This window comes from Oncorhynchus kisutch, unplaced genomic scaffold (genome assembly GCF_002021735.2).
Source record: "Oncorhynchus kisutch isolate 150728-3 unplaced genomic scaffold, Okis_V2 scaffold3069, whole genome shotgun sequence".
NCBI lineage: Eukaryota > Metazoa > Chordata > Actinopteri > Salmoniformes > Salmonidae > Oncorhynchus > Oncorhynchus kisutch.
In genome coordinates this window covers 220,032-232,107 of record NW_022265014.1, presented here as the reverse complement: position 1 = coordinate 232,107, position 12,076 = coordinate 220,032, and the positions used below count along the sequence as shown (strand labels likewise).

The 12,076-nt window shown below is 45.3% G+C and overlaps 1 protein-coding gene across 1 annotated transcript in view; it reads right to left on the bottom strand.

Annotated features, from left to right (window-relative positions):
* Positions 1-739: 739 nt before the first annotated feature.
* Positions 740-12,076, bottom strand: part of LOC116371279 (wolframin-like) — a 24,469-nt gene continuing 13,132 nt past the window's right edge. Inside the window, exons 7-17 of the mRNA XM_031820139.1 lie at positions 11,782-12,027; positions 9,396-9,561; positions 9,208-9,320; positions 8,573-8,736; positions 7,161-7,398; positions 6,153-6,338; positions 5,679-5,795; positions 4,828-5,211; positions 3,140-3,226; positions 1,505-1,648; positions 740-1,335 (exon numbers count right to left, since the gene is read on the bottom strand). Of these exons, the coding sequence (XP_031675999.1) occupies positions 1,234-1,335; positions 1,505-1,648; positions 3,140-3,226; positions 4,828-5,211; positions 5,679-5,795; positions 6,153-6,338; positions 7,161-7,398; positions 8,573-8,736; positions 9,208-9,320; positions 9,396-9,561; positions 11,782-12,027 (1,947 nt within the window). The 3' untranslated portion in view covers positions 740-1,233. The remainder of the gene's footprint in view (positions 1,336-1,504; positions 1,649-3,139; positions 3,227-4,827; positions 5,212-5,678; positions 5,796-6,152; positions 6,339-7,160; positions 7,399-8,572; positions 8,737-9,207; positions 9,321-9,395; positions 9,562-11,781; positions 12,028-12,076) is intronic.

Below are 12,076 nucleotides of genomic sequence, written 5' to 3'. Positions count from 1 at the left end.
CAGTACATACAGTTACAACATACAGTTACCATACATACAGAATACATACAGTACATACAGTACATACAACAGTACATACAGTACATACATACATACAGTACATACAGTACATACATACATACATACAGTACTACATACAGTATACAGTACATACAGTACATACATACAGTACATACAGTACATACATACAGTACATACAGTACATACATACAGTACATACAGTACATACATACAGTACATACAGTACATACATACAGTACATACATACAGTACATACAGTACATACAGTACATACAGTACATACAGTACATACATTATGTAGTTGTAGTACTATATAGATACATAGATATGCTACATATTCTACATACACAAGTCATCAGTGTGTTCCTAAGACAGTTAAATACACAACTCATAATACTATATTTGAAAAGGCTGTTCCTCTGAAATCTTCAATTCACCATGATTCCCTGGGGTCTTCCTTCAGTTATCCCCGTTTTAAAAAGACCACTCTGGCTATTTGTGAACCGTTTCCCACTGAGAAACGACAGCTCCAGTGGAAATACATTCAGGTTAATGCAGTTTACAGATGACCCACTTCTTCGTTTGATTTCAGCTCTCCGGGTGTTTCTGCCCGATTAGATACAATCTGACCCAACCATCCATTCCCGTCGTAAAAAAAACGCTTGCCCGCAGTTCGTTGCCGTGGTAACGAGCCACCCCATGAAAAAAAAATGACCAGTTGTAAGACAGTGCAGTGAATGTATCCGGTGACTGAGTAGAAGTTGTTGCCGTGGTAACGAGCCACCTCTTGGAAAAAAATAATAATTACAAAATGGCTTCCAGAAGAGATCAGCAGCAACTGTGTGTAACTGTAGCAACCGTTCCCTTCGGGTGTTCCAACCAGAGACACGCCCCTTTTCACACCTCCGTCCATCTGTCCATCAACCCATCCCTTTAATCACCAATTTGCTCTACAAATGAAGTTGTATTGAATTGAATTCCTTCATTCATCCATTTCCTATCTTTTCCCCCCCAGAGTCCATTTTGAAAAATGGCTGCCACTGTCTCTTCCACCACTAGTTGGTCACACGTTGAGCCTTTAGGACAGGAAGGGGAGGAGAGGGGGAGACAAGGTCCAAGACAAACTATTGTACACATTAAAACATTCCAGGGCAAAAATAAAGTTGTACTGAATTGAAATCCGTCACAACATCTCTCTCCTTTCTCGTCCTGTCACACGTCGATACGTGCCGAGAGGAAGGGAGAGAAGAAGAAGTCGAACGCGAACTTGACGGAGTTGAGTGTGGTCCGTCTCCAGTCTCTCTCGATCTTCACCTGCAGAGAGGAAAGTACAGACACATGGTCCTCTGTAAGGCAGTTGGTAGGAGCTTGCAAAAGCTAGGATATTGGGTTCGATTCCCGGGGCCTCCCATGTGTAAAATGTATGCGAGCACAACTAAGTGTCTCCGGATAGAATTATCTGCTAAATGGGACTATATGTTACCTGTCCGGCAGCGGTCAGAAGGGAGGAGTCACAGTCCAGACAGTAGATGGCCTTCAGCTCGAAGGACGGGACCTGGCCCCCCAGACGACCCTCCAACGTAGTGCTGAACTCCACCAGGCTGCCGGGCTGCAGGCGCAGCAACACCTAGACAACACCAACAGCTTCATCATTTAGGATCATCATAATAGCAGCAACACCTAGACAACACCAACAGCGTCATCATTTAGGATCATCATAATAGCAGCAACACCTAGACAACACCAACAGCTTCATCATTTAGGATAATCATAATAGCAGCAACACCTAGACAACACCAACAGCTTCATCATTTAGGATAATCATAATAGCAGCAACACCTAGACACCACCAACAGCTTCATCATTTAGGATAATCATAATAGCAGCAACACCTAGACACCACCAACAGCTTCATCATTTAGGATAATCATAATAGCAGCAACACCTAGACAACACCAACAGCTTCATCATTTAGGATAATCATAATAGCAGCAACACCTAGACAACACCAACAGCTTCATCATTTAGGATAATCATAATAGCAGCAACACCTAGACAACACCAACAGCTTCATCATTTAGGATAATCATAATAGCAGCAACACCTAGACAACACCAACAGCTTCATCATTTAGGATCATCATAATAGCAGCAGCACCTAGACACCACCAACAGCTTCATCATTTAGGATAATCATAATAGCAGCAACACCTAGACAACACCAACAGCTTCATCATTTAGGATAATAATTTTGGCCTTTTATTAAATGCATGCATACATTTTACATTCGGGAGACCCCAGTTTTTTAATAGGTTATTAATCATTTTAAAGTAAAGTTATTTAATGAGAACAGAGGGATAACAACAGAGTCGTGCATTTAGACTGTAAAGACAGTGAGGTTTGTGCACTATGAAAAGGCCAAACTCTGTCAATACATGGCTTTGGACAACACCAACAGCAAAAGGGTAATAATGATCCTTGTTAGAACAGGTTAATAATGATCATCGTTAGAACAGGGTAATAATGATCCTCGTTAGAACAGGGTAATAATGATCCTCGTTAGAACAGGGTAATAATGATCCTCGTTAGAACAGGGTAATAATGATCCTCGTTAGAACAGGGTAATAATGATCCTCGTTAGAACAGGGTAATAATGATCATCGTTAGAACAGGGTAATAATGATCATCGTTAGGACAGGGTAATAATGATCCTCGTTAGAACAGGGTAATAATGATCCTCGTTAGAACAGGGTAATAATGATCCTCGTTAGAACAGGTTAATAATGATCCTCGTTAGAACAGGGTAATAATGATCATCGTTAGAACAGGGTAATAATGATCCTCGTTAGAACAGGGTAATAATGATCCTCGTTAGAACAGGGTAATAATGATCCTCGTTAGAACAGGGTAATAATGATCCTTGTTAGAACAGGTTAATAATGATCCTCGTTAGAACAGGGTAATAATGATCCTCGTTAGAACAGGGTAATAATGATCCTCGTTAGAACAGGGTAATAATGATCCTCGTTAGAACAGGGTAATAATGATCATCGTTAGAACAGGGTAATAATGATCCTTGTTAGAACAGGGTTCTGTGTTCCTAAAGAAACAGGGTTTACCTGTCTGAACTCATGACTGGCCACCAGTTTGATGTCTCTGGCCCGGTCCTCTGGAACCCCGTCTTCCTCGGGCATCCCCACGCCCACCTCAAATCAAATCAAACTTTGATTATAGTACATAAAAATATATTTTTTTAAATCACACTTTACATTAAAACAATAAAATGAAAAAAAAGTACAAGTGGATAAATAAATTACTAAAGTTACTAACTATTACTGAATAAAGGCCCCGGTCCCGTGGGGCCCAGAGGGTAGAACAGAGTATATCTACAACTAAATTACTAAAGTTACTAACTATTACTGAATAAAGGCCCCGGTCCCGTGGGGCCCAGAGGGTAGAACAGAGTATATCTACAACTAAATTACTAAAGTTACTAACTATTACTGAATAAAGGCCCCGGTCCCGTGGGGCCCAGAGGGTAGAACAGAGTATATCTACAACTAAATTACTAAAGTTACTAACTATTACTGAATAAAGGCCCCGGTCCCGTGGGGCCCAGAGGGTAGAACAGAGTATATCTACAACTAAATTACTAAAGTTACTAACTATTACTGATTAAAGGCCCCGGTCCCGTGGGGCCCAGAGGGTAGAACAGAGTATATCTACAACTAAATTACTAAAGTTACTAACTATTACTGAATAAAGGCCCCGGTCCCGTGGGGCCCAGAGGGTAGAACAGAGTATATCTACAACTAAATTACTAAAGTTACTAACTATTACTGAATAAAGGCCCCGGTCCCGTGGGGCCCAGAGGGTAGAACAGAGTATATCTACAACTAAATTACTAAAGTTACTAACTATTACTGATTAAAGGCCCCGGTCCCGTGGGGCCCAGAGGGTAGAACAGAGTATATCTACAACTAAATTACTAAAGTTACTAACTATTACTGAATAAAGGCCCCGGTCCCGTGGGGCCCAGAGGGTAGAACAGAGTATATCTACAACTAAATTACTAAAGTTACTAACTATTACTGAATAAAGGCCCCGGTCCCGTGGGGCCCAGAGGGTAGAACAGAGTATATCTACAACTAAATTACTAAAGTTACTAACTATTACTGATTAAAGGCCCCGGTCCCGTGGGGCCCAGAGGGTAGAACAGAGTATATCTACAACTAAATTACTAAAGTTACTAACTATTACTGATTAAAGGCCCCGGTCCCGTGGGGCCTAGCGGGTAGAACAGAGTATATCTACAACTATTACTGATTAAAGGCCCTGGTCCCGTGGGGCCCAGCAGGTATAACAGAGTATATCTACAACTATTACTGGTCCCTTGGGGCCCAGAGGGTAGAACAGAGTATTTCTACAACTATTACTGGTCCCGTGGGGCCCAGCAGGTATAACAGAGTATTTCTACAACTATTACTGGTCCCGTGGGGCCCAGCAGGTATAACAGAGTATTTCTACAACTATTACTGGTCCCGTGGGGCCCAGCAGGTATAACAGAGTATATCTACAACTATTACTGATTAAAGGTCCCTGTCCCATGGGGCCCAGCAGGTAGAACATGGCGCTTGCAACACCAGGAAGTGAGTTCGATTCCCGGTGGGGACCAGTATGAAAAAGGACGGGGAAAAAAATACACTCAATACTGTAAGTCGCTCCGGAGAAGAGCGTCTGTTAAATGACTAAAAATGTAAATGTAAAAGCCAGGCTAAAAAATGTAAACGTTTCCTGTATCTCTTACCTCCAACACATAGCTGTCGTATCGCTTCACGTGACACGTGTGTTTGGCCAAAGCCTTAATCACACACAGCTCCTCCTCTTCCTGCTGCCGGAGGAGGACGGCCGTCGGCACGGCAACGCCAAGCACTGTGGCGTTGGCGTAGTCGGCGGCGGTGAGGTTAGCATTAGCGACGGTTGCCGTGGCGTCGGGGGTGTTGGAGTTGGCCGTTGAGGATGTGGAGGTGTTGGTAGAGTTGTTCCGCAGCGGGTCACATTTAGGATAGGTCTCTCCGTAAAGACAGCGTAACCAATCTCCCATGAACACCGGCAGCAGGTTGATGACGGACTGGGCTCCGTTCTCAGTTTCCGCTACACGCACCTGCCTGAACCTCCCGGTCCACGTCACCTGGAAATTATTTAAAAAATGTTTAAAAAAAAGTTTTTTTGAAAATGGCACAATATTCTCTTTACATACAGTATAGCTGGTGTCAGAATGTTTAAGTGATGTTCCTGGTGTCAGAGTGTACCTGGTGTCAGAGTGTACCTGGTGTCAGAGTGTACCTGGTGTCAGAGTGTACCTGGTGTCAGAGTGTTTAAGTTATGCAACTGGTGTCAGAGTGTACCTGGTGTCAGAGTGTACCTGGTGTCAGAGTGTACCTGGTGTCAGAGTGTACCTGGTGTCAGAGTGTTTAAGTTATGTACCTGGTGTCAGTGTACCTGGTGTCAGAATGTACCTGGTGTCAGAATGTACCTGGTGTCAGAGTGTACCTGGTGTCAGTGTTTAAGTTATGCACCTGGTGTCAGAGTGTACCTGGTGTCAGAGTGTACCTGGTGTCAGAGTGTACCTGGTGTCAGAGTGTTTAAGTGTTGTACCTGGTGTCCGTCCAGGTGTGTACAGAAGATCTGTGTCTGAGCCACACCTTTCACCTTCCAGGCAGGAGGACCACACAGCTGCCCGTACTGTCTCCAGGTCAACGTAGAGTTATACCCCTAAACATCAACGTTGCATTTCATTCAATACAACTAAAGATTAAATAAAAGTAAAGCCCTAATACGTTTTTAAATCAGTGGAGTGCATTTCTACACACTTTCCAGTACAAAGCCAAGTACAGCCCCAGTTACCATCCCACCCAGTACAAAGCCAAGTACAGCCCCAGTTACCATCCCACCCAGTACAAAGCCAAGTACAGCCCCAGTTACCATCCCACCCAGTACAAAGCCAAGTACAGCCCCAGTTACCATCCCACCCAGTACAAAGCCAAGTACAGCCCCAGTTACCATCCCACCCAGTACAAAGCCAAGTACAGCCCCAGTTACCATCCCAAAGTCCCTTCCTTTCCTCTTTACCTGCAGTCCCTCAGAGTGGTACACGTACATCCAGAAGAACAGCATCACCATGGTGACGCAGCACAGGATGAGCTTGACGGCGCCGCGTTGCGACATGGAGTGGAACACATCCATGAGAGACAGGCCGAAGCGCGTCCACAGCCTCAGTGTCACCGGCACCGCACACACGGCCAGAGTCACAATCATCTGACAGAACAAAAATGTATTGACCCAACGCAATGTGGACATTATAGTGGTGTTATAGTGACATAGTGGTATTATAGTGGTATTATAGGGGCATTATAGTGGTATTATAGTGGTATCATAGTGACATAGTGGTATTATAGTGGTATTATAGTGACATAGTGGTATTATAGTGGTATCATAGTGGCATTATAGTGGTGTTATAGTGACAGTGGTTTATAGTGGTGTGGTATTATAGTTGCATTATATAGGTATAATAGTGGTATCATAGTGGTATTATAGTGGCATTATAGGGGCATTATAGTGGTATTATAGTGGTATTATAGTGGTATTATAGTGGTATTATAGTGGTATCATAGTGGTATTATAGTGGTATTATAGTGACAGTGGCATTATCGTGGTATTATAGTGGTATTAGTGGTATTATATTGGCATTATAGTGGTATTATAGTGGTATTAGTGGTATTATAGTGGCATTATAGTGGCATTATAGTGGTATTATAGTGGTATCATAGTGGTATTATAGTGGTATTATAGTGGCATTGTAGTGGTATCATAGTGGTATTATAGTGGTATTATAGTGGAATTATCGTGGCATTATAGTGGTATTATAGTGGTATTATAGTGTCATTATAGTGGTATTATAGTGGTATTACAGTGTGTTGATTTGTGTATTTTGTTAACTGACCTCACTAAATGAAACAAATGCGAATGGACAATAAAGTTATGGTATTGGGACAGAAACAACAGAAACAATCCCCATCGTGTTTTTAAAACTGTATGTACTGCGTGTATGTCTCTTTAAAACTGCCGACCAATCATCACCTTGGTGAGCTCCAGCTCCAGGAACCATTTGACCAGCTGGATGAGGACCATGGCGGCCAGCCCCACGGCCAGCACGGGCAAGGCAAACAGGAACAGGAAGTAGCCAACGCAGGTCCGGATGAGTCCCACGGGGGAAGAGTTTTGGAGCAGCACCACAGAGAACTCACACCACAGGAAGCAGACCAAGTAGGGGACCAGGAAACAGTAGGTCCCACGGAAACCACGCTGCCTAGCCATACTGGGGGAGGAGAGGGAGGAGGGAGAGGGGGAGGGAGGAGAAGAGAGGGAGGGGGGGGGAGAGGGAGGGGAGGAGGAGAGGAGAGGGAGGAGGGAGGGAGGGAGGGAGGGAGGGAGGGAGGGAGGGAGGGAGGGAGGGAGGGAGGGAGGGAGGGAGGGAGGGAGGGAGGGGGAGGAGGAGAGGAGAGGGGAGTAGGGGTGGTGAGGAGAGGGGTGAAGGGGGGAGTAGGGGTGGTGAGGAGAGGAGGAGAGAGGGGGAAGGGGGGAGTAGGGGTGGTGAGGAGAGGGGTGAAGGGGGGGTAGGGGTGGTGAGGAAAGGAGAGGAGAGGAGGAAGAGGGAGGGGTAGTGAGGAGAGGAGAGGAGGAAGAGGGATGGGTGGTGAGGAGAGGAGGGGAGGGGGTGGGGAGGAGAGGAGAGGAGAGGGGGGGATGAGAAACCAACATGTTACGATGAAGTGGCAAACAGCATATTTATGCCTGGATGACTTAGGCTTTTCAGCGACAACATTCTAACTGAAAATGACTTCGCTACTCTTCCTATATGGAGTAGAAAGCTTACATGGCATGTGAACGTTCACAAACCTTGCCCTTGTCGAACACACATCAGATGTGATTCCATTTATCTATTTTCCACTTAGCAGACATCCAGAGAGACTTCCAGGAGCAAGTAGGGATGCCTTGCTCAAGGACACATCAACAGATTTTTCAACTTGTCGTCAGCTCAGGGATTCGATCCAGATACCTTTTGGTTGATGGACCAAGAGTCCAGCCGCTAGGATAACTAACGCCATATTCCATTGTGCTCGGCTGAAGAACAGGAAGTAGAGGTAGAGGTACTGACCTGAAGAACAGGCAGTAGAGGTAGAGGTACTGACCTGAAGAACAGGCAGTAGAGGTAGAGGTACTGACCTGAAGAACAGGAAGTAGAGGTAGAGGTACTGACCTGAAGAACAGGAAGTAGAGGTAGAGGAACTGACCTGTAGAACAGGAAGTAGAGGTACTGACCTGTAGAACAGGAAGTAGAGGTAGAGGTACTGACCTGTAGAACAGGAAGTAGAGGTAGAGGTACTGACCTGAAGAACAGGAAGTAGAGGTAGAGGTACTGACCTGAAGAACAGGAAGTAGAGTTAGAGAAACTGACCTGAAGAACAGGAAGTAGAGTTAGAGATACTGACCTGAAGAACAGGAAGTAGAGGTAGAGGTCTAGCAGGCAGGGCAGACTAATCTTCATCACCACTGAATCCCCTAGGGGCAGGGTGGTGAAGGTGTGGCTCAGCATCCTCAGCAGAACAGCACTCTGGGGCAGGAGACTGGTCAGGGAACACAAAGACGTTGCCACCTACAGACAGAACCGGACATAGGACCAGCAGTAATATGTGTTATAATATATATGGTCTCTGGTCTAAAGTAGTGCACTATATAGGGAATAGGGCTCTGGTCTAAAGTAGTGCACTATATAGGGAATAGGGTGCTACAGGTCTCTGGTCTAAAGTAGTGCACTATATAGGGAGTAGGGTGCCATAGGGCTCTGGTCTAAAGTGGTGCACTATATAGGGAATAGGGCTCTGGTCTAAAGTAGTACACTATATAGGGAATAAGGTGCCATAGGGCTCTGGTCTAAACTAGTGCACTATATAGGGAATATGGTGCCATAGGGCTCTGGTCTAAAGTAGTGCACTATATAGGGAATATGGTGCCATAGGGCTCTGGTCTAAAGTAGTGCACTATATAGGGAATATGGTGCCATAGGGCTCTGGTCTAAAGTAGTGCACTATATAGGGATTAGGGTGCCGTTTGGCCTGTGTCTGACCTCAGTGATGAGCGCCCGTTTGGCGTAGGTGGCGCCCGAAGGACTCAGGCTCTTGTAGCTGACCACAGTGAACAAGATGGCTACCGTGGACAGCTCCGAGCAGGGGATCCATCCTATAACACAGACACACTGGTTAGCCTCTTATAGACACACTACACACACACACACACACACACACACACACACACCTTTATCAGCGACGGGGAAGGAGAAGACGATGAAGAACACCGATATCAGGAAGTAGAGGTAGGGTTCTAGATTGTTCCAGCCGAAGTTAGACTCTGCTTGCTCCACGTCCAGGCCAGGCTCAAACCTGGTCAGCAGGGTTGTTAGGGCACTGAAGTTCTCCCACGCCTGGAGAGGAGGAGGAGGAGGAGGGAGAGGAAGAGGAAGAGGAAGAGGAGAGGAGAGGAGAGGAGAGGAGAGGAGAGGAGAGGAGAGGAGAGGAGAGGAGAGGAGAGGAGAGGAGAGGAGAGGAGAGGAGAGGAGAGGAGAGGAGAGGAGAGGAGAGGAGAGTGTTAGACTCTGCTTGCTCCATGTCCAGGCCAGGCTCAAACCAGGTCAGCAGGATTGTTAGGGCACTGAAGTTCTCCCACGCCTGGAGAGGAGGAGGAGGAGGGTGAGGAAGAGGAGGAGAGGAGGAGGAAGAGGAGGAGAGGAGAGTGTTAGACTCTGCTTGCTCCACGTCCAGGCCAGGCTCAAACCTGGTCAGCAGGGTTGTTAGGGCACTGAAGTTCTCCCACGCCTGGAGAGGAGGAGGAGGAAAAGGAGGAAGACAAAGAAGAAGATGAGAGAAGAGTAATGTTAGTTTTAAGGAAAGGAGAGGGTAATGTTAGTTTTAAGGAAAGGAGAGGGTCATGTTAGTTTGAGGAGAGGAGAGGGTAATGTTAGTTTGAGGAGAGGAGAGGGTAATGTTAGTTTGAGGAGAGGAGAGGGTAATGTTAGTTTGAGGAGAGGAGAGGGTAATGTTAGTTTGAGGAGAGAAGAGGAGAGGAGAGTGTAATGTTAGTTTGAGGAGAGGAGAGGGTAATGTTAGTTTGAGGAGAGGGTAATGTTAGTTTGAGGAAAGGAGAGGGTAATGTTAGTTTGAGGAGAGAAGAGGGGAGGAGAGGGTAATGTTAGTTTGAGGAGAGGAGAGGGTAATGTTAGTTTGAGGAGAGGGTAATGTTAGTTTAAGGAAAGGAGAGGGTAATGTTAGTTTTAAGGAAAGGAGAGGAGAGGGTAATGTTAGTTTAAGGAAAGGAGAGGGTAATGTTAGTTTGAGGAGAGGAGAGGGGAGGAGAGGGTAATGTTAGTTTTAAGGAGAGGAGAGGGTAATGTTAGTTTTAAGGAGATGAGAGGGTAATGTTAGTTTGAGGAGAGGAGAGGGTAATGTTAGTTTGAGGAGAGGGTAATGTTAGTTTGAGGAGAGGAGAGGGTAATGTTAGTTTGAGGAGAGGGTAATGTTAGTTTGAGGAGAGGGTAATGTTAGTTTGAGGAGAGGGTAATGCTAGCTTGAGGAGAGGGTAATGTTAGTTTGATGAGATGAGATGGTAATGTTAGTTCGAGGAGAGGGTGATGTTAGTTTGATGAGAGGGTAATGTTAGTTTGATGAGAGGAGAGGGTAATGTTAGTTTGAGGAGAGGAGAGGGTAATGTTAGTTTGAGGAGAGGAGAGGGTAATGTTAGTTTGAGGAGAGGAGAGGGTAATGTTAGTTTGAGGAGAGGAGATGTAATGTTAGTTTGAGGAGAGGGTAATGTTAGTTTGAGGAGAGGGTAATGTTAGTTTGAGGAGAGGAGAGGGTCATGTTAGTTTGAGGAGAGGGTAATGTTAGTTTGAGGAGAGGAGAGGGTAATGTTAGTTTGAGGAGAGGAGATGGTAATGTTAGTTTGAGGAGAGGAGAGGGTAATGTTAGTTTAAGGAGAAGGTAATGTTAGTTTGAGGAGAGGAGAGGGTAATGTTAGTTTGAGGAGAAGGTCATGTTAGTTTGAGGAGAGGAGAGGGTAATGTTAGTTTGAGGAGAGAAGAGGGTAATGTTAGTTTGAGGAGAGGATAGGGTAATGTTAGTTTGAGGAGAGGAGAGGGTAATGTTAGTTTGAGGAGAGGAAAGGAGAGGGTAATGTTAGTTTAAGGAACGTAGAGGGTAATGTTAGTTTGAGGAGAGGAGAGGGTAATGTTAGTTTGAGGAGAGGAGAGGGTAATGTTAGTTTGAGGAGAGGGTAATGTTAGTTTAAGGAGAGGAGAGGGTAATGTTAGTTTAAGGAAAGGAGAGGGTAATGTTAGTTTAAGGAAAGGAGAGGAGAGGGTAATGTTAGTTTGAGGAGAGAAGAGGAGAGGGTAATGTTAGTTTTAAGGAAAGGAGAGGGTAATGTTAGTTTTAAGGAAGGGAGAGGGTAATGTTAGTTTGAGGAGAGGAGAGGGTAATGTTAGTTTGAGGAGAGGAGAGGGTAATGTTAGTTTGAGGAGAGGAGAATGTTAGTTTTAAGGAAAGGAGAGGGTAATGTTAGTTTGAGGAGAGGAGAGGGTAATGTTAGTTTTAAGGAAAGGAGAGGGTAATGTTAGTTTGAGGAGAGGGTAATGTTAGCTGAGCTGTACCTTGCTGCTCTGGAAGATGCGTAGCGTGCAGATCACCATGGAGATGAAGGAGAGGTAGAAGACGAGGAGTGGGATGAAGAAGGCAAACAGGTCAACAGTCAGATTACTGATGATGAAGAAGAAGATGAGCGCGTTGACGTGGTGCGTGGGGATCACCGTGCTCAGCCATTGGACGCCGGCGCGAGACGCCCAATCAATGAGCTGATCCTTCACCTCGATGACCGCAGTGATAGGGTACTGTAACACCTGGAGATAAAGAGGGAGGAGGGGTGAGAGAGGAGAGAGGAAGGAGGAA